Source organism: Triticum aestivum, chromosome 5D (genome assembly GCF_018294505.1).
Source record: "Triticum aestivum cultivar Chinese Spring chromosome 5D, IWGSC CS RefSeq v2.1, whole genome shotgun sequence".
NCBI lineage: Eukaryota > Viridiplantae > Streptophyta > Magnoliopsida > Poales > Poaceae > Triticum > Triticum aestivum.
In genome coordinates, this window is record NC_057808.1 from 551241764 (window position 1) to 551263142 (window position 21379).

Sequence of the window (21379 nt, forward strand, 5' to 3'; positions counted from 1 at the left end):
ACCCCTCTCCCGATAACTTCAACACGAGGGGGGGTCGATATACTCCCTCCCTGATAAAATTATTTTCCCATGTACGTATGTCATCGTTGTCGATATAACCCCCTCCCGATAACTTCAACACGTGTGGGGGGGTCGATATACCCCCTCCCCGATAACATTATTTTCCCATGTATGTATGTCGTCGTTGTCGATATATATAACTCCCTCCCAGATAACTTCGACATGATGGACGGTCGATATTTATACCCCCTCTCGACCGTGATAACTTATACCACGGGAGCACCCCCCCCCCCGGCCCTCTCGCTCAACAAAAACTCTCGAGGACACCCAAACCCTAGAAAAAACCGATGTCGGTCTCCTACCCCCTCCCGCCGCGCCCCTACCCTTGAAGCGTTGCCGAGGCCACCCCAAACCCGGAATAAGCTAGGTCTACATATATTAGTTAAGCCTGAGCTGACTAGCTAATTGATGCATTCATTGTTTCGGTATGTACACATATTAATTAACTCTCGTCTTACTTCTTTTTTCTAGCCCTCCGGATCGAGCACAACTTCGATAAAGAGACGAGGCCCGAAGAGAAAGTTGCGCTCTGATGAAAGGTTTGAGATCACAGCAATCACGCGCGACGGCCAACCGATTGAACCCATCTGGACAAAGGAAGCATTTGCTGCTCAGTGTGGGGTTCTTGTTAGGGACAAGATCCCGATCAGCATCCACCAATGGTATAAGCCTAAGAAGGAAGACCCTGAGGTGTCTTATGTCAATGATATGCAGAAAGATGATCTTTGGACTGAGCTGAAGGCAAATTTCACCCTACCGCCAGAGGATGATCCGGAGAAGCCAGTTAAAGAGCAATTAATCAAGTCTCATGCTCTTAAGAAGATGGCAGACCTATTTAGGAGGTGGAAGAATGAGCTGAAAACGTTTGTCGACAAAGAAGAGACACCAGAATTCATCGGCCGGTATGAGAAGATCAGAGATCACTGGCCCGCATTTGTGGCCCACAAGACATCGGAAAAGAGTAAGAAGATGTCAGCGACAAACAAGAAGAATGCTGCAAAGAAGAAGCTTCACCATCGCACGGGGTCAGGTGGCTACCTCAAAGCCCGGCCTAAGTGGGCCAAGGCTGAGAATGATCTGCTTGATAAAGGGATCGAACCACAGACAATGAACTGGCCAGACCGTTGCCGGACTTGGTTCTTCGAGTCTGGCGGAAAATTGGACCCTGTATCAGGGAGGTGCGTTTGGATGGACGAGCTTTTGAGAATACCAGTCAAGAGGCTTCAGCACTATATCGATGCAGCGCAGGAAGGGACGTTCGTTCCAGACAGAGAGAACGACGAGCTCACAATGGCCCTCGTGAATCCTGAGCACCCTGGACGGACACGAGGCACGCCAGGCTCCGTTCCGTGGAAGGCTGGTTTTCCAAACGCGGGCGGTTTCAAAAGCCAGGAGAGGAGGAAAAAAGTGGAGCAGATCCAAATTCAGAAGCTGCACGAAAGGGTTCAAGCGCTACAGGAACGGGGCGGCAATCGACATGCCGAAACTACCCCCGAAGCTACACCGCCATCTCAGCAGAGAAGCAGCGCGGCTTCCACCGAGCTGCTTCAGCCGGAGCATGTCTTGACGGCTCCTGCTAGCTACCCCGTGGATGCTATCAAGGAGTCTCAACATTGCCACCTTATGGCGCAATGGCAGAACTTCAAAGTCAAGGCGGCTGTTGGCTCTGTTTTACCTCCTGAACCCGGCGCAACCTACCACTGCCGGCCGATTCCAGAAGGATATGCTAGGGTGATGGTGGATGAAATAACGGAGGGATTTGAGGACCTCCAGCTTGACCACCCTACCGGTGAAGGGGAGACTCGGCTGGGTTCTGCTCTGAAGACTCCATGCCTATGGCGGAAGGAGCTCATCAACCTTCCGAACTGGACGGCTCCGGCGAGTAAGGGCACTCCGCCTCCTCCTCCGCCTCCTCCTCCGGCGAGTGATCAGGGCACTCAGCCTCCTTCTCCGGCGCGTGGCGGCACTTCGCCTCCTCCTCCGCCTCCTCCTCTGGCGAGTGATCAGGGCACTCAGCAGCCTCCTTCTCCGGCGCGTGGCGGCACTCCGCCTCCTTCTCCGCCTGCGCCGGCGCGCCAGAGCAGCCAGCCTCCTCCTTCTTCGCCTCGTCAGCAAGGGCGGAAGAGACCCGCCGCCGCTCCGGCTGCTCCGGTGTGTCGTAGTCCTTCTCCTCCACCTCGTAGGCGAGGAAAGAAGACAGCCGTAACCGCTCCGTCTACTCTGCCGACGTCTAGCAGTACAACTACCAGAGGCGGGAGGCAATACAGATTCGGTCCTTCTCTGAAGACTCCAGAGAAGTTACAATACGAGAGGACCGAGGAGGAAACCGGGAAGATCGTGCGAGCCGAAGTGACAAACTTCTTTGAAGGGGTGAAAGCAAAGAAACATCCACCTCCGGAGGAGAAGGTAGATCCGGTGAAAGCAAAGCGCACTCTGGCTGCCCTGACAAAACCACCAAAGTCTCCGCCGAGAGGCAACTATGAGCGCATTCTTGCAAAGACATATGCCGAAGCAGAGCGGTCGGGAAGTACTGTCAGTGATCAAAGGTTAAAAGAACGACGAGCTGGGAAAAAAATTGCCCAGCTCGGCGAACAAGCGAACCAATCGTGCCCCCCGCTCAAGGTGTGAAAAGACATCGTCGCTAATGATCCGAGGATGGTGGCCGGTTATAGCAATCTTGGAGATTACCTGCCCGACGATGTACATTATGAAATCATGGAGGTGGACGAACACAAATACCATTACAGGAAGCCTCTCGTCAACGATGAAACATCTCTAACAACGATGATGCGAAGATTACATGATTGGTACATGAAAACCTGCAGAGAGTCTGATGGGATGAATACTTTGACGCTGAGAGTTAAACCGGAGCATGACCTCGTTGGAATTGAACTGCTGAATGTTCCATTTGAGGAGTTCTTCCAGTTTTTCAATCAAAAGGCCCTCGATAAATCAACGATCACTTGCTACTGTCTGTAAGTAGTACTACTTCTGTCATTAAGTCTCTCTATATAGGTCAGCTCTTTCATTGCATGTATTTATAATTATCCTCACTATATTATGCAGACTGAAGATCGCCGAATTGAAGAAAAGACAAATCGGTGATATTGGGTTCATTAACACAAATCTCATAGATGCATATACGGTTGAAAAACATGCCAAAGAAGCCGAGGCCAACTTGCTACAATCGTTGGTATTAAACCAAAACAAAGATATAATACTCTTTCCTTGACCACGTGATCGCTGAAAACGGAGAATACTATGTGGACCCTGTGTTCTTACAATTTAATTAGGAGATTATATTGTAAGAGATAATTGTTGTATATATGTAGCCGGTAGTGTCACATAGATATACGAGAACTTGTTGTTCGGCCAATCTGTCGGAGAAGGAGAGGTGGTCGATATCACTTCTCTCTGTATGCATATGTTCATGACGATATTCTGTTTCCTTCATTTGCTTACTAGCTAGCGTGTCTAGTCCTCTCCATACGTATATAGTACGTAGCGTCGACCAAGCACGGAGATAAGAGAGGACACTTCTCTCTATTAATTAGCTAGCTAACACAATATATGAAACACCTAAATTAACCCCCCAAAACCCCCCAACCTTCCCCCCCCTTTCAAAAAAAACAAAAACCCCAGCCCCTGAAATGTTGACGCGTGGATGCCTATTGGTCCCGGTTGGTGTCACCAACCGGGACAGAAGGCCCTGCCTATTGGTCCCGGTTGGTGTCACCAACCGGGACCAAAGGTCCCCCTGCCTGGGCTGGCAGCAGCGGCCACGTGGAGGACCTTCTGTCCCGGTTCGTGTAAGAACCGGGACTAAAGGGTTAGGGCTTTTGTAACAACCCTTTAGTCCCGGTTCGAAAACCGGGACAAAAGGCCCTTACCAACCGGGGTAAAAGCCCCTTTTTCTACTAGTGATGTTTTGGCTGAAGTTCATAGTAATTAGAGCATCTTCAATAGAAGATGCAATTTTTGAGATGTAAAACAGGGGATTTAAAATTTTACATCTTCAGAAAGTGCCTTTTGCATCTCCAAAAAAGGGCCAACTCCAACAAATGATGCAAAACAGAGATGTAAAAGTGCAACTCCAATATGTGATGCAAAATGGAGATGTAAAACTAGGGGACGGCGGCCGAATCGGGGCGGCGGCAGTGGGGACGGCGGCGGCGCGGCGCGATTCGGGGAGGCGGGGCGGCGGCGGAGGAGCGTCCAAGGGGCGGGGGGGTGGCGAATCGGTGCTGCGGCGGCGTGAACCGGGTGGCGGAGCAGCGGCAATTAGAGATAGGGAGAGGAGGTGTAACGGCGTAGGGGCGCCGGCGGAGATGGATTGGGCCTCTTTGGCCGAAGGAGGAAGCCACGGCCACCGGCGACAGCCAATCGCCCGCAGCAGTCGCATCCGGCTTTGAAATTTTGGCCAGGCGAGGTTGGTTTGCCGCCGGGCTACGCCCCCGCGCAATCTACTGCTTCACGCCTCCACCGCGTGGCTTGGTGGCCCGCTGCTTCTTTGCAGGCAGCTCAGGCGCAACGGTAACCGGCCAAGGTGGGGCAAATCCGGGGCGGCGGCATGGAGGCGGAGGCCAAATTGGGGACCGTGGTCACGCCGACGGCGGCTGCGGCGAGGTGGGTCAGACCAGCGGCGGGGTCATCGTCGTCGGCCATGGTGGCGCCAGGCGGCGGAAGGGCGGCGGTCGCGCGGAAGCCAAATGAAGGCAGTTGGGCGGTTGGCGCGCGACCGCCGTTTTTACATCTCCCGTAGGTGGAGGTGCAAATTTGCACCGTGAGGTGTTGTATTTTTCCTGGAGACGTAATTTGTTTTGCATCTACATCATCTGTTGAAGAGGGGTTTTAGGGCCTCGAAGATGCAAAAGTTAGCCATTTTTGCATCTACATCATCTATTGGAGATGCTCTTACTTGGCTATTCATTGCATGCTGTTGTATGTAATTAATTAACATAATATGATGAAGTGTTGTTAATTTTGGGACCAACGGCCTACAAGTAGAACGAACTATATGAAACATAAAATGTAAGTAAAAGTGGACCATTTGAAGAGACCAAAAGGTTTTTTTTCAACTATCTGCAACCGCGGAAATACCAACTACAACCAACTGCTCAAAGACCAACCACAACCAAAAGCCACACAAACTATTTTGTTCATGCTCCTTGATTCATAAATTATATATACGTCGTAGACGTATCACCGACCCACTCCCGCACGATGCCTTCCCACCCGTATGTCTCCATGACTCCAGACGCTTCCACTCACTGCCAAGTAGGCCCTCTATGGTAGGTAGGCATTGACTATGACTGTAGTGGTGGTTGGATGGCCCACAGGCGGGCCCGAGGTGGACACCGAGCAGACGCGCGGCGCGTCCGTCTTCTGTCCTTGTGGATCAAATCAGACACAAATTTAGGCCTAATGTGTCCACAAGGACACGAGCCGGACACGATTTGGGTTTGTGCCGCCCTGTTGGGCAAGCGTTTTCGTCCGCTCCGATCCAAACGGATACGCGCGGACCAAATGTGTCGGCGTGTTGGAGTTATCCTAACACAGTGTTGTTTTAACACAGTACAGATGCAAGCGCTCATACATACGCGCACACACAAACACCCTACCCGGCCTATGAGCTCCTTCGAGAGACTGAGCCGGCATATCATCTTGAGATTTACGAAGTTACTGTAGGCGCCTCGTCGTCGACAGGAACGTCTCCTCCCACAGAAAGCGCATCGTCAGAAATCCTGAAATAAATCCAGCACCAAGACTTGAATCCTGATGGGCTGGGTATACGACTGTCCCTCTAACCATCCAACCACAGGTTGGTTCGCGCCCTAACACAGTGTTAATCCTCGACGTTCGCATGCATGACTTGTGATCAATTTTTAGAAAAAAAAAAATCTCTCGTACTAGCTAGCACCTCCACGACGTGAATCAACACTTGCTTGATAAACTTTCCTAAGTTAGTGACGAAGACGGTGTCGGATATATCTTGGTTGGATTCCAATCCGAAAGTGAAAAGGCTATAGCTTGTTTGGACGACTCCTTGTCGTACACGTGCACGCCGCCAAACATATTCAAAACGTTTCGCACAAACTCTCGGCATATATATTACTATTACATTGGCAACGAACACCATCAAACAAAGATTGCCGAGTTTTCGCTCGAGGTCGCAATCGCAACCGGAAACGCTATCGATTTTTCTTGGTCTCTTTCCAATGGCCGAGTTGGAGAAGAAGTCCCCGGCCGACGTCGACGATCCGAAGGCCATCGAGACGGCGGTGGACGAGAACCAGAAGAAGATGGAGGCGCTCTCGCTATTGGCGCCGGAGGACGGCGGCGGCGGCGACGGACCGCCTCTGCTGGATGACTACGACGACGACTCCCAAATCCAAGCCGTAGGCGCTTTTGCTATGCTTTGCCCTCGCTAGCCATACAAGTCTCGATGTCGGTTGGCTGATTTGGTGATTTGCTGTTGCTCCCCAGGTGGCGTCCGGCGGCACCGTGTACGAATCCGCGACGACCTTCGAGGACCTGAAGCTCACGCCGGAGCTGCTCAAGGGTCTGCACGACGAGATGGGGTTCAGCCGCCCCAGCAAGATCCAGGCCGTCACGCTTCCCATGATCCTCACGCCGCCCTACAAGAACCTCGTGGCGCAGGCGCACAACGGCTCCGGCAAGACCACCTGCTTCGTGCTCGGCATGCTCAACCGCGTCGACCCCAGCCGCAGGATTCCCCAGGCCATCTGCATCTGCCCTACCAGGGAGCTTGCGCAGCAGGTCCCTCTCTCATCTAGTTACTGAATACTCCTCTGAATGCTATTTTTCACCTGTAATTTGATGAATCTGATCCGTCGTTGGTCTTTGCAGAATAAATCCGTGCTCATGAGGATGAGCAAGTTTACCGGCATTACCTGTGCCTCCGCCATCTCGCCGGCTCTCAAGGATTACATGCCCATCTCCAAGATGGCACCGGTCACTGATCAGGTGGTGATTGGCACTTCTGGGACTCTCATTAAGTGGATAACCAATAAGAAGCTTGCCACAAGGGACATCAAGATTCTTGTGTTCGACGAGGCAGACCATATGCTTGCTGAGGTACGTATACAGTTCAAGACGTTTCTTGCAGACCATAGATTACGAGTTTCCAAGAGTAGAAATATACATATAGGTGGAACCAAAATTTGCCGCACCAAAATTCCATATCATGTCTGCCGATGAACTTCCGACATAGTGGCTTTAGCTCATGTAAAGTATCTTCTACTAGATTTAATGAGTATGCTTTCTTGTGCTGGTGAATGCTTCTTGCAGGAGAACTTTATGAGTGATTCTAAAAGGATCATGAGGGATATACAGAGCAGTGCCGGTGACTGCCAGGTAATTCTTTTTAGTCAATCGACTGCTTTTGACTTTGACAGTAGATCACATACAACAGCTTGCACGTTGGAATAGTTCAAAATCGAGTGACACTTGTTATGGCAATCATGTGTTCCAGAGAACTCTTTTAATCTTTATATTTGGGGGTTCTCAAGGGAAACAACCTGTTTATGTACGTGCTCATGTGCTGCTTGTTGAACTTCTACCGCACTGGTAGAAAAAAGCCCTTTAGTCCCGGTTCGCAACAGCCTTTAGTCCCGGTTGTGCAACCGGGACTAAATATGCGCGATAAAGACCCCCCCTTTAGTCGCGCCTCTTACGGACCGCGACTAAAGGCTTTAGTCCCGGTTCTTGTGGCTGACCGGGACTAAAGGCCCGTCCACGTGGGCGCCCGTGGTCCGTCGGGGCGGAGGACCTTTAGTCCCGGTTCTCGTGGCCAACCGGGACTAAAGGGCTCCTCCGCAGGTTTAGGGTTTTAGCCCCCCTAAACCTGGTTTCTTTTTAGTTTGGAGTGTTTTATTTCTTTTATATTATATTTTGTGTTTTATTTTAATTTTGATAAAGTTTCAGTACACATATTTTACGCTACTATATACATGCATATGAAATTTCAAACAAGAAGAATTCAAGAGGAATATATAATATATATTCAATCTCAGGTGACCATATACAACTTCGAACAAGTTTCCATACACAATTAGGATGGATGACCATATACAACTTCGTACAAGTTTCAATCTCGGGTATGCATATAAATTTCTTCGTCCTCGGTATAGTGTTCTCCTTTAGGATTGATGACTTCCCTCATGAAAAATCCTGCTAATTCTTCTTGAATTGGTCGGAAGCGAGCTTCTGGACTAAGCCTCCTCCGCAAGTTATCCGTCGCGTTCCGCACGCTATCCGATGCCTTCCGCTCCGTGGTGTGTCTCCGGATGTTCTCACAAACATAGTATCCACATAGATTGGTCCCCGGTGGCTGCTTATCCACATTAACTAACCTTCTGAAATCTAGCTCATGTTTGAATTCACCGACAATTTCTTCTGAGAACCGTCTCCAAACCCTACAGGGCAAAGAAAATTAAATGAATAAGGAAGTTATTAGTTACTTGATATTAGGAAATGAACGAAAGAGACCGATCGATATAGAGCTCAAATGATTGAAAATAATTACTTTTGCAGCATTTTTCTCATGTCGGCCCAACGCTTTGGATCTGAATCCATAGAGTCCATGATTAGAACTCTGGAGGTGTGAAGTTCAATATTTAGCAGAATCCAGTGGAACCTGCGGACACGTTACATGCACAGTCATGCATAACTCATCGATTAGACATACCATGCATGGAGTAAACAAAAGAGAATGGGCACAAGAGAGAAACACTCACCCAAAATGGTAAGGAAATAGAATATGACTTTTGAGTTGATGCTTTCTAAGAAACTTGTACAGGTCTTTCTCCACGTCTTCGGGGTGATGTTGTAACACATGTCCATTAACGATATGTGGGTCAATGAACCCAACATCATGGATGTTTCTTATTTTGCATTCCCAAATCTTCAATCTGCATAATAGCGTACGCAACAATATAGTTAGGACAATATATATATATATATATATATATATATATATATATATATATATATATATATATGCAGGCAATGAAGAACGAGATGAGGTAAAAATAAATCACTTACAGAACGTAGCAACTCAGCATAGATTTGTCGAGGTCACGCAGATTGAACAGCTGGAACAATTCACTCATATGAATTTCTACAGAGTACCGTTTGGTGTGATGCTCATCTGTAACATCCGCATAAACATATTCTTTGTCGGCCCATGTTATGAATTGCTTGTACCAACGTAGCAGATTTCGCATTTGTGGTGGTAGACTCTTTTCCCGCGCAGGCTCGACGAGAGGCCCATTCCGCACATATTGTAATGCTATCTCACATACTGGCGCATCCTCAAGGCCTAAGAAGGCACGAAGAGTCAAACCAATCTCGGACGCTTGTTTCATGGCACCCGGTACAGTCAATCCAAGTGCTGCCGCAGCTGCTATGATCTCGGGGTCCTCTTCCGGACCGGCTTTCACTATGAGCGGGGGGATCGATTGTTTCTTCTGCATCCCGAGCTGGTCAACTTGTTTCCCGCTTTTTTTACTTTCTTCTTTCTCCTCCTTCAATATTTTTGCTTGCCTACGAAGTTCATGTCCATAGTCGTCAGGCATATTCAGCTCGGCTTGGGACGGTGTCGTCAAAAAATCCTTAGCCCACTTCTTTTGCTTCTCAGTGAATACTTGCTTGGGCTCAGGCTCTTTTTTCGCCTTCATATCCGCCTTCCATTTCTCATAATCAGCAGACGCGGCCAATTTGGTTTCAGCTTCACTAAGTTCCCCAGGCCTTGGGAGGAGAGGCTTCAGTGATGGCTCCGGTACCCTTGTGGTCTTAGGTACATAAGGGTCCGGGTTAATAGTCCAGGAGCGGGTTTCCTTGCTGTCCGCCTGCTTCCGCTTCTTCGCTGGAGGTGGATTGGGGGGCGTCGTACCCGCCGGAGGAGGATTGGGGGGCGTCGTACCCGCCGGAGGTTGTGGATCGGGGGACGGCGTCGAATGGCGTGAAGGAGGTGTAGGTGAACCACCACGACCACCACCACCGCCACCACCGCCACCACCACCACCACCACCATCGGAGGGGGGTGGACTTGCTAGCCTTGGCGCCTCGCGTGGAAACACTATGTACTTCTTTTTCCATAGAATGAACTGGCGCTTGACATCTCCAAGTCTTCTCTCCCCTTTGGGTGTAGGTTTGTCAATCTCCAGGTCCTCAAACCCTTGGACTATGTCTTCCACCGTGACACGAGCATAGCCATATGCAATGGGGTTGTTGTGGTGGAGTGCTCCAGGTGTACAGGGTAAAGCACTGCCGCTAGCTACCTTCGTGGAAACGTTCCCCACGGGATAATGCAGATCACATTCTTTCATATCCTTTACATCATCCACGGGGTAGTGAGGCTCCGGTGCACGAATCTCGATCATCGGTGCACTAGCACCAGGCGGGGCATCCGTGGAAGCCACGCTGCTTCTCCGCTGCTGGCTTCCGCGATCCGCTTCATGATCTTCATGCGGCCCTGCAGCCGATTTTTCTTTCACTAGTTCATGCACGGTCTGCTTCAACTCATGGAGTTCCGATGCAAACTTCGTCATAAGATCTGCATCCCGGTCCGTCTTTCTCTTACGGCTTCTGTAACAGTACGGGTCATTGTCCTGGGAAAACCCTACTTTCCACGGAACTTTGCCTTTGCCTCGTACACGTCCTCCGTGTTCATCATTCCCGAGGGCTGTTGTCAGTGCGTCTTTCTCTCTGTTGAACTTGATCAAGCCCTCTTGAGCTTGGGTCATTGCGTCAATAAGGGCTTGGGTGGGAGCAAACTGTCTCTGCCGGTGAACACACACCCCTGTCTCCGGGTCTAGCGATCCCCCATGCCCGTACCACCAGCTTTTGGCCCTTGGGTCCCATCCCTCTGTACCTAGAGGGATTCCTCGCACCCTCAGGTCCTCCTCCATCTTCTGCCACCTAGGCTCCGAAAGGCGGTATCCTCCTGGCCCCATAATATGATGGAACTTTTTCTTACTCGCATTATCCTTATTTTTTTTTATATTTCCTTGAAATGCTCCGATTGCTTTGGCCTCACAAATTCTGGCCAATCATCTTTCAGTTTCTCATGTTGTCCATTGAAATCCGGAGTCTTGCCCTTGTTGACATAGTCACGGGTTAAATTTTTCTTGAAGTTCCGGAATGCTTCGCCCATCTTCTGAAGAGCGAACTCTTTAACTAGCCTCCTCCTCTGACGTCCACCCAGAACCTCGTTACCGAATTCATCGACTTTGTTGTATTCCGGAGGTAGAATGAAATGTTCCATAAGCTTTCTCCAGCAATCCTTTTTCGTTCTCTTGTCGACAAAACTGAAACCAAGACGTGCCTTCTTTGGCTCCTTCCATTCCTGGACGGTGATCGGGACGTTGTCTCTAACAACGACTCCGCATTGGTTGATAAACTTTGAGGTGTGCTGTAGGGGCTTGCCAGTTTCACTGACAAACTCAATGGCATATGTTTCTCCTGTTTTCATCGCCTTGGATTTGCCACGCTTTGTCGTACTCGATCCGGCCGAGGGATAAACAAAGAAAGAGAGTCGCGCGCGTTAATACATATGTATTCACATTTCAGTAAGTTTGTATCACGAGAGGCTCAATGTATATATATATACCTCGCCGGAGGTGGTTGCTACTTGCAATTCGAGATCGTCGGTTTGTTCACGGTTGACCTCCGTCGACAATGTCCGTTCCTTCACCTTCTTGATCATCGACAATCTCTGTTCCACCATCAAGGTTCAGATAAGAAGAGACTACATCCTTTTGTTGCTCATATTCTGAGCCCCGGCACATAAGGAATCTCGTTGTTGAATGATGCCCATTAAATAACGTTCAGCCTCCGGATCCTAAGCGGCTCGGTTCTATCGTCCGCCATATGTCACTCCTGCATGTAGTAAAATTCTTTAAGTATAAAGGAATTAAAAAATAAGATTAAGGGGACATAGAGGAGGAGGAATTAAAAAATAAGATTCTTTAAGTAAAAATTCTTTTTTTCTTCTTCTTCCTTTCTTCTTCCTCTTCTTCTTTCTTTCTTCTTCTTCCTTTCTCTTCCTCTTTCTTCTTCTTCCCTTCTTCTCTTCCTTTTTCTTCTTCTTCTTTCTTTTCTTCTTCTTCCTTTCTTCTTCTTCCTTTCTTCTTTCTTTCTTCTTCTTGCCTTTTTCTTTTTCTTTCTTTCTTCTTCTTCCTTTCTTCTTCCTTTCTTCTTCTTTTTTTCTTCTTCCTTTTCTTTCTTCTTTCTTTTGGTTTTCATTTGGTTTCATTTTTTTCTTCTTCCTTTTTCTTCTTCCTTTTTTTCTTCTTCCTTTTCTTCTTTTCTTTCTCTTCTTTTTTTTTCTTCTTCTTTTCTTTTTCTTTTTTTTTTTCTTCTTTGTTTTTCCTTCCTTTTTTTTTCTTCTCCTTTTTTTTTTCTTCTTTCTTTTTTCTTCTTTCTTTTTTTTCTTCTTCCTTTTTTTTTTTCTTTTTTTTTTTCTTCTTTTTTTTTTTTTCTTTTTCTTTTTTTTCTTTTTTTTTCTTTCTTCTTTTTTTCTTCCTTTTTTTTTTTTTCTTTCTTTTTTTTTTTCTTCCTTTTTCTTTTTTCTTCTTTTTTTCTTTTTTTTTTCTCTTTCCTTTTTTTTTCTTCTTTTTTTTTTTTTTTTTTTTCTTCTTTTTTTTTCTTCTTTTTTTTTTCTTCTGTTTTTTTTTTTCTTTGTTTTTTTTTCTTTTTTTTTTTTCTTCTTCCTTTTTTTTTCTTTCTTTTTTTTCTTCTTTTCTTTTTTTTTCTTTCTTTTTCCTTTTTTCTTCCTTTTTTCTTGTTTTTCTTCTGTTTTTCTTTTGTTTTCTCTTCTCTTCTTTCTTCTTCTTCCTTTTTCCTTTTCTTTCTCTTCTTCTTCTTCCTTTTTCTTCTTCCTTCTTCTTCTTCTGCCGGCGCGCGGAGGACGGCAGGCAGGGCCAGCGGGCGGCGGGCGGCAGGCGTCGGGCGGCGGGCGGCGGGCGTCGCGGCGGCGGCGGGCGCGGGCAAGGGCGCAGGGCACGGGCGGCGGGCAAGGGCAGGGCACGGGCGGCGGGCAAGGGCAGGGCACGGGCGGAGGCGGCGCTCACTGGGGACGGGGGCGGCGGCGCGCAGGGCTTCGGCGTCGGCGTCGGGGGCAGGGCTTCGGCGTCGATCGGCGTCGGGGCAGCGCTTCGGCGTCGAGAGAGAGGAGAATGGGAAGTGGCGAAACTGCTAAGTGCAGTATTTATAGACGCACCTTTAGTCGCGGTTGGGGAAGGCGGACCGCGACTAAAGGTACCCTTTAGTCGCGGCTGGCCACACCAACCGCGACTAAAGGGTACCCTTTAGTCGCGGTCCGCCTCCCCAACCGGGACTAAAGGGTTTTGGCGCCGCTTTAGTTCCCGCGCAGAAAGACCCTTTAGTCGCGGTTGGGGACAACAACCGCGACTAAAGGGTACCCTTTAGTCGCGGTCCTCCTCCCCAACCGGGACTAAAGGGTCTGTGCTGGAACTGGCGCGGTGCGGTGGGATGTTTAGTCCCACCTCGCTAGCCGAGAGGCTTCGACAGTGGTTTATAAGCGCGGCTGCGCTCACCACTTCGAGCTCCTCTCAAATGCAGGCTTACGGGCCTATTCTGTCACTATGTGCCTGTGGGCCTACTGGGCCTTCTGCGGGCCTGAATCCTGGCCCATTAATGGGTTTCTAGTCGTATTCAGGCCGTGGTGGCCCAGTAGGTGGCATATTTTTTATCTTTTGCCTTTTTTTGGTTTTCTTTTTTGCTTTATTTATTTTGTTTTGTTTTTCTTCTTTTTTTTCTTCCTTTTTTCTTCTGTTTTTTCTTCTGTTTGTTTTTTTCTTCTGTTTTTTTCTTATGTTTTTCTTCTGTTTGTTTTTTTCTTCTGTTTTTCCTTTTTTCTTCTGTTTTTTCTTCCTTTTTTCCTTTTTCCTTTTTTCTTCTGTTTGTTTCTTCTGTTTGTTTTTTTCTTCTGTTTTTTTCTTATGTTTTTCTTCTGTTTGTTTTTTTCTTCTGTTTTTTTCTTCCTTTTTCCTTCTTTCTTCTTCTTCCTTTTTCCTTTTAAAATCAGAAAAATAAAACTAATTCATTTTAAAATCTTAAAAATACAATTATATATCAAAAAAATCAGAAAAATAAAACTAATTCATTTTAAAATCCCTTGAAGGTTTGATAAAAGGTTTGATACATCATTCAGTTCATCGACCAAATACAAAGTTTGGTACAATAAATTATTACACATCAATTCTTCCCTTGTGTCCCTGCTTGCTTACGATTGTGCCGTATCCATGGAGCATCCTCATCATTTAACTTAATGCTTGGGTCAGTGTTCACTTTGAAGGGCGGAATTTCACCAAACATATTATAATCTTCTGACATGTCTGTCTTGTCCTCCACTCCCACGATGTTTCTTTTCCCTGAAAGAACAATGTGGCGCTTTGGATCATCGCATGATGTACTGATCGTTTTCTTATCTTTCCGTTTCCTCGGTTTGCTACTCATGTCCTTCAAATAAAAAACCTGAGCGACATCTTTGGCAAGGACGAATGGTTCGTCAAGGTAACCAAGATTGTTGAAATCCACCATTGTCATTCCGTATTGCTCGTCCACCTTTACCCCACCTCCTGTTAGCTTGAACCATTTGCACCGGAACAAAGGGACCTTAAAGGAGGGTCCATAGTCAAGTTCCCATATCTCCTCTATGTAACCATAATATGTGACCTTTTGCCCATTCTCGGTTGCTGCATCAAAGCGGACACCACTGTTTTGGTTGGTGCTCTTTTTATCTTGGGCGATGGTGTAAAATGTATTCCCATTTATCTCGTACCCTTGGAAAGTCGTTATAGTCGAAGATGGTTTCTTGGCCAACATGTACAGCTGATCTCCAACATCATTGTCATTCATTAAATGTTTTCGCAACCAACTGCCGAAAGTCTCCATGTGGGCCTTTCTAATCCAGGATTCAGGCTTCCCCGGGTTGTCCGAGCGTAAAATATTCTTGTGTTGCTCGAAGTACGGAGCCACCAAGCTGGAATTTTGCAGAACTGTGTGGTGTGCTTCAGTCATAGAATGACCGTCCATACATATCGTGGATTCCCTTCCGATCTTGCCTTTTCCACTTAGTCTCCCCTCGTGCCGCGATTGAGGAATACCAATCGGCTTAAGGTCAGGAACATAGTCAATACAGAACTCAATTACCTCCTCATTTCCATAGCCCTTGACGATGCTTCCTTCTGGCCTAGCACGGTTACGAACATATTTCTTTAATACTCCCATGAACCTCTCAAAGGGGAACATATTGTGTAGAAATACAGGACCGAGAATGGAAATCTCTTCGACTAGGTGGACCAGGAGGTGCGTCATAATATCGAAGAAGGATGGTGGGAACACCAACTCGAAACTGACAAGGCATTGGACCACATCGTTCTGTAACCGTGGTAGATCTTCTGGATTGATTACCTTCTGAGAGATTGCATTGAGGAATGCACATAGCTTCACAATGGCTACTCGAACATTTTCCGGTAGGAGCCCCCTCAAAGCAATCGGAAGCAATTGCGTCATAATCACGTGGCAGTCGTGAGACTTCAGGTTTTGGAACTTTTTCTCCGCCATGTTTATTATTCCCTTTATATTCGACGAGAAGCCAGACGGGACCTTCATACTGCTCAGGCATTCAAAAAAAATGACCTTCTCTTCTTTGGTAAGAGCGTAGCTGGCACGACCTTGAAACCATTCCGGATGCCGGTCATCTGGGTCTTTCAAAAGTTGCTGGTCCTGCCGTGCTTCCTTTGTATCATTTGTCTTCCCATACACGCCCAAGAAGCTTAGCAGGTTCACGCAAATATTCTTCGTAACATGCATCACGTCGATTGCAGAGCGGACATCTAGGACTTTCCAATATTCTAGCTCCCAAAATATAGATTTCTTCTTCCACATGGGTGCGTGCCCGTCAACTCCCCGCGGAACTGATTGTCCGCCAGGACCCTTTCCAAAGATGACTTTCAAATCCTTGACCATATCAAATATCTCAGCACCAGTACGTTCCGCAGGCTTCGGCCGGTGATCTGCCTTGCCGTTGAAATGCTTGCCTTTCTTTCTTACGTTATGATTTCGGGGAAGAAATCGACGATGACCCAGGTACACGTTCTTCTTACAATTAACCAAACGTACACTTTCAGTCTCATGTAAGCAGTGCGTGCATGCATTGTATCCCTTATTTGTCTGTCCCGAAAGGTTACTGAGAGCAGGCCAATCGTTGATGGTTACAAAAAGCAACGCTCGTAGGTCAAATTCCTCTCCTTTGTGCTCATCCCAGACACGTACACCAGGTCTGGCCCACAACTGTAAAAGTTCTTCAACTAATGGCCTTAGGTACACATCGATGTCGTTGCCGGGTTGCTTAGGGCCTTGGATGAGAATTGGCATCATAATGAACTTCCGCTTCATGCACAACCAAGGAGGAAGGTTGTAGATGCATAGAGTCACGGGCCAGGTGCTATGGCTGGAGCTCTGCTCGCCAAAAGGATTAATGCCATCAGTATTTAGACCAAATCTTATGTTCCTTGCGTCAGCTGCAAAATCTTTGAACACTCTGTCGATCTTTCTCCATTGCGTTCCATCAGCGGTGTGTCTCAACTCCCCGTCGGACTTACGGTCCTCTTTGTGCCATCGCAACGACTTGGCATGCTTTTTGTTCATGAACAGACGTTTCAACCGTGGTATTATAGGAGCATACCACATCACCTTGGCGGGAACCCTCTTCCTGGGTTTCTCGCCCTCAACATCGTCACCAGGGTCATCGCCTCTGATCTTATAACGCAATGCAGTGCATACAGGGCATTCATTCAAATTCTCGTATTCACCGCGGTAGAGGATGCAGTCGTTAATGCATGCATGTATCTTCAGAACCTCTAAACCTAGAGGGCAGACAACCTTCTTTGCTTCGTACGTACTGGCGGGCAACTCGTTATTCTTCGGAAACATATTCTTCAACATTTTCAGCAAATTTTCAAATGATGAGTCACCTACACCTTCCTGTGCCTTCCATTTTAGCAAATCCAGTGTGCAGCCCAGCTTTTTCAGACTATTATCGCATCCTGGATACAACGACTTTTTGTGATCCTCTAACATGCGATCCAAATTCTCCCTCTCCTTGTCAGTTTCGCAGCGTCTCCGTGCATCAGCAATGGTCCGACCAAGATCATCAGCGGGCTCATCATGTGCCTCTTCTTCACCTTCACCTAACCCTTCCCCACCTTCAGCATCATCCTCCATGAAAGTATCACCGAAATGATCATGATAGTTGTCATCGATATCATCCCCTTCTTCATCTTCTTCCATTCTAACCCCTCTTTCTCCATGCTTGGTCCAACAATTATAGCTTGGCATGAAACCGTGCCGAAGCAGGTGCATGTGAACGTCTCTTGAGGAGGAGTAACCCTTCTGATTCTTACAGACAGCACATGGACAGATAATAAAACCTTGCTGCTTGTTCGCATTTGCCACTACGAGGAAATCTTTCAAACCCGTAGTGAACTCGCCGGAGAGTCGGGGACCGTACATCCATTGCCGATTCATCTGCATTATTATTATATAAAGTATATAATTAACCATCATGCATTTGTTAAACTAACTAGCTAGAAATAATACAAATTAAACAATGAACTACACACATGCATATTTTATCAATGACACATGAAAGGTTCAAGTTGCTAACCGCGATCGCGGAGGAAAAATAAATGAGAAAGCTCAAGTGTGGCTCGGACACTTCATATCATGTTTGTTTCAAGCTCTCGGGCATTTCATCAAACACCTTGTGTGCATAGGAGGAACCAAAAGCAAACCCACCACCCCCTTCTGAAAATTGTGAAGTGAGCTGAGTGAAGTGAAGTGAGCTGAGTCCTATATATAGGGATGGGCCTTTAGTCCCGGTTGGCCTGGCCAACCGCAACTAAAGGCCTTCGGGGACCTTTAGTCGCGGTTGGCCAGGCCAACCGGGACTAAGCCCCTCCCGTCCGCCAGCTGGATGGGCCTTTAGTCCCGGTTGGCCTGGCCAACCGCGACTAAAGGCCTTCGGGGACCTTTAGTCCCGGTTGGCCAGGCCAACCGGGACTAAAGCCCCTCCCGTCCGCCAGCTGTCGACCGAGCGCGCTGGGCCCAGATAGTTGGTCGCGGGTCTCCTCCCGAACCGCGACTAAAGACCCCTTTGGTCGCGGTTCGATTGTTTTGGGGACTAATGGGGGCGTATGGAAGCCTCTTTTTCTACTAGTGCCGGTTGCTAATGATAGGTAAAGGGATTATCGTGTAAATGGGTCATTTGGTGATGCAATGGGTTGTATTCAATTTTACCAGCTTTTCCAACTATGATATTCATTTTTTCTTTATGTTTGGAGCAACACATATTATTCTTAGTTTTTGGAAAAATGCATATTCATCCATGGGCATCATTGTTGTTGCTAGTTTAATTAGGACTTACAAAAAGAAATCATGTACTATGGCATTATCTATGTAACTGGCTAGTTGCATATTGGGAACTCCTATCATGTATATACTTAGTAGTTGAGCCACGCTACTTCTTAAGGGTTATCATCTTAACAGCCGTCCACTGGGTGTTATTGTCTTCAACTTTACATTCATCCATATATGGTGCAGATAATCCTTTGTGATGCTTGTAACTGTTGGCATAATTCCATGGATGTGCTATTCAAACTAGCCTTTTTTTATATGGTGCCTTTTGTGAAAACATTATGAATATTCTTAGTGCTAATCAAAATTCTTGGTTCGATGTGTTTGTTTCTCTTTTTATATGGTGCCTTTTTTTACTTATTTGAATTCTTTTATGCCAGCTGCTTCTGTTTTCTGCAACCTTCAACGAGAAAGTGAAGGATTTTATTACAAAGGTCATTAAGGAGGGAAACCAGATATTTGTGAAGAAGGAAGATCTTACTTTGGACAAAGTAAAGCAATATAAAGTCCGAGTCCCCGATGAGATAGCCAAAATAGAGGTCATAAGGGACAAGATCTTTGAGTTTGGTCAGAAGGTTGGACAGGTTATCATATTTGTGAGAACAAAGATAAGTACTAAGAATCTTCATAATGCTTTGACAAAAGAGGACTATGTGTGTTCCTCAATTCAAGGATCCCTCGACCACGCAGAGAGGGAAAAGGTACTACAGGAATTCAAAGATGGGTACACCAAGGTTCTTATATCAACTGATCTTCTTGCCCGAGGTTTTGACCAATCACAGGTACTATGCATGTGTGTCATATCAGCTCATACCAATTTTACACACAGGTTGAATTTCTAATTCTAACATTATTCCATTGAAAGGTCAATCTGGTCATCAACTACGACATGCCAATCAAGTATAATTCTAGAGATGAGCCTGATTATGAGGTGTACCTGCACATAATTGGCAGAGCTGGGCGCTTTGGCCGAAAAGGTAAATTTATTTATGTATGGCATACTTTGCAAAACAAATAGAGGGAGATGATTACTGGATTCTATTCTAGAATTGCATCAAGTAAATTGTAATGAGTACCACATGCAGCCGTTATAAGCATAATGATGGTCCACACTCCACATCGTGACAAATGCAAATGGCTTGGGGATGAAGGCAGACTGAACCTGAGTAATAAGAAAACATGCTACCTTTAGTAAACCTAATGATGTTCTAGCCTGAGCTTGAACTTCTCACCAGAATTAGATTGGTAATGTTGTGAATAAGATTTGGCAAGAATTCTGAGCTTCTTTATGATGATATGATAGAACTTATGTGACCATTGCTTGTCGATTATGGATGTTATATGTTTGTTTGGATTGTAAACTGATTTTCTTGGATTGTTCACACAATTTACTTGAACGCTTATAGGTTTTGTACACTAAAAACATAGAATATGTCTAATGACGAGTATTATTCGTGCCATATTATCAGCTACCATGTTGTCCAATTACAATGCTTATTTTGTGGGCTATATTCCTAATTGAATCGATGCTCGTGACAGGAGCTGTGTTCAACCTGCTATGCGGTGAAACTGATGACATTTTGATGACAAAGATCGAGAACTACTTCCAACATAAAGTACAGGAGGTCCCCAGCTGGGAGAGCGAGGAGAATTTTGAGACTGTTCTTAAGGATGCTGGTTTACTTGAGTAAAGATTGTCAGAAACGGGAGGCAATAGATGTGCACTTGTCTTCCAACAGTTCAACTTATATGATTAGGTTGCCGCCACCACACACGTGGTGCTTTTGTACCAAACTGGATGGGTCAGTAGTAGGCCCACACTTTGTGTCATATACCTTGATATCGTGAACTAAGAATAGCTTAGATGTTTAGGTACCTTGTGATGGAACCAAACCATCGGATTCAAGTCCTAGACTTGCACCGGTGCTCGCTGGCCAATCCTGTCATTCTTGGACTCCCACCTGCCACATTTTTACTTTGATGATGGCATCGACGTCACACCATATGATGAAGCAGTCTTTCACAAGGAACTATCACTTTCCGAGCTTTTCTTCGCCAATAAACCAATGTGTATTTGACTGTTAGTAGTGAGTTGAAAAGATTATTGTAGCATTCAAGATAACTAAAATTGAGTTTCAACAATCTAATTTCTTTTTTTTCTTATTTCGGTATTTTGAGACTAAATTTATTAAATTCATTAAATATCATTGAAGAAATTTGTCTTTAGGGTATTCAAATCAAAATACTCGCTCGGAAGTGCTAGCGTCCGCTGCGCTGCGGGTTGTGGTATGGACGCCCCCAAATCGGCGACGTATTTGCTATGGATATGAAATTCGGACACCCGCATGCGTCCGTGGACGTTTGAGGAACCGTGTTGGATGGCAAAAATGGTCCGGACGTGTCAGTAGTAGGCCCACACTTTGTGTCATATACCTTGATATCGTGAACTAAGAATAGCTTAGATGTTTAGGTACCTTGTGATGGAACCAAACCATCGGATTCAAGTCCTAGACTTGCACCGGTGCTCGCTGGCCAATCCTGTCATTCTTGGACTCCCACCTGCCACTTTTTTACTTTGATGATGGCATCGACGTCACACCATATGATGAAGCAGTCTTTCACAAGGAACTATCACTTTCCGAGCTTTTCTTCGCCAATAAACCAATGTGTATTTGACTGTTAGTAGTGAGTTGAAAAGATTATTGTAGCATTCAAGATAACTAAAATTGAGTTTCAACAATCTAATTTCTTTTTTTTCTTTTTTTGGTATTTTGAGACTAAATTTATTAAATTCATTAAATATCATTGAAGAAATTTGTCTTTAGGGTATTCAAATCAAAATACTCGCTCG

The 21379-nt window shown here is 46.3% G+C and overlaps 1 protein-coding gene across 1 annotated transcript; it reads left to right on the plus strand.

The window, feature by feature from the left end:
• Nucleotides 1-6191: 6191 nt before the first annotated feature.
• On the plus strand, nt 6192-20219 carry LOC123121195 (DEAD-box ATP-dependent RNA helicase 38). The gene is made up of 7 exons (XM_044541113.1): nt 6192-6458; nt 6547-6840; nt 6931-7158; nt 7372-7437; nt 18909-19310; nt 19394-19505; nt 20068-20219. The coding sequence occupies exons 1-7, from the start codon at nt 6279-6281 to the stop codon at nt 20217-20219; spliced, it is 1434 nt and encodes a 477-aa protein (XP_044397048.1). The 5' UTR covers nt 6192-6278.
• The last annotated feature ends 1160 nt before the right edge of the window (nt 20220-21379 follow it).

Coding starts and splice junctions, on each gene's coding strand:
- LOC123121195 (XM_044541113.1), top strand. CDS start 6,279: ATGGCCGAGTTGGAGAAGAAGTCCCCGGCCGACGTCGACGATCCGAAG. Junction 6,841..6,930: donor CCAGGGAGCTTGCGCAGCAG/GTCCCTCTCTCA, acceptor TGGTCTTTGCAG/AATAAATCCGTGCTCATGAG. Junction 7,438..18,908: donor GCAGTGCCGGTGACTGCCAG/GTAATTCTTTTT, acceptor CTTTTATGCCAG/CTGCTTCTGTTTTCTGCAAC.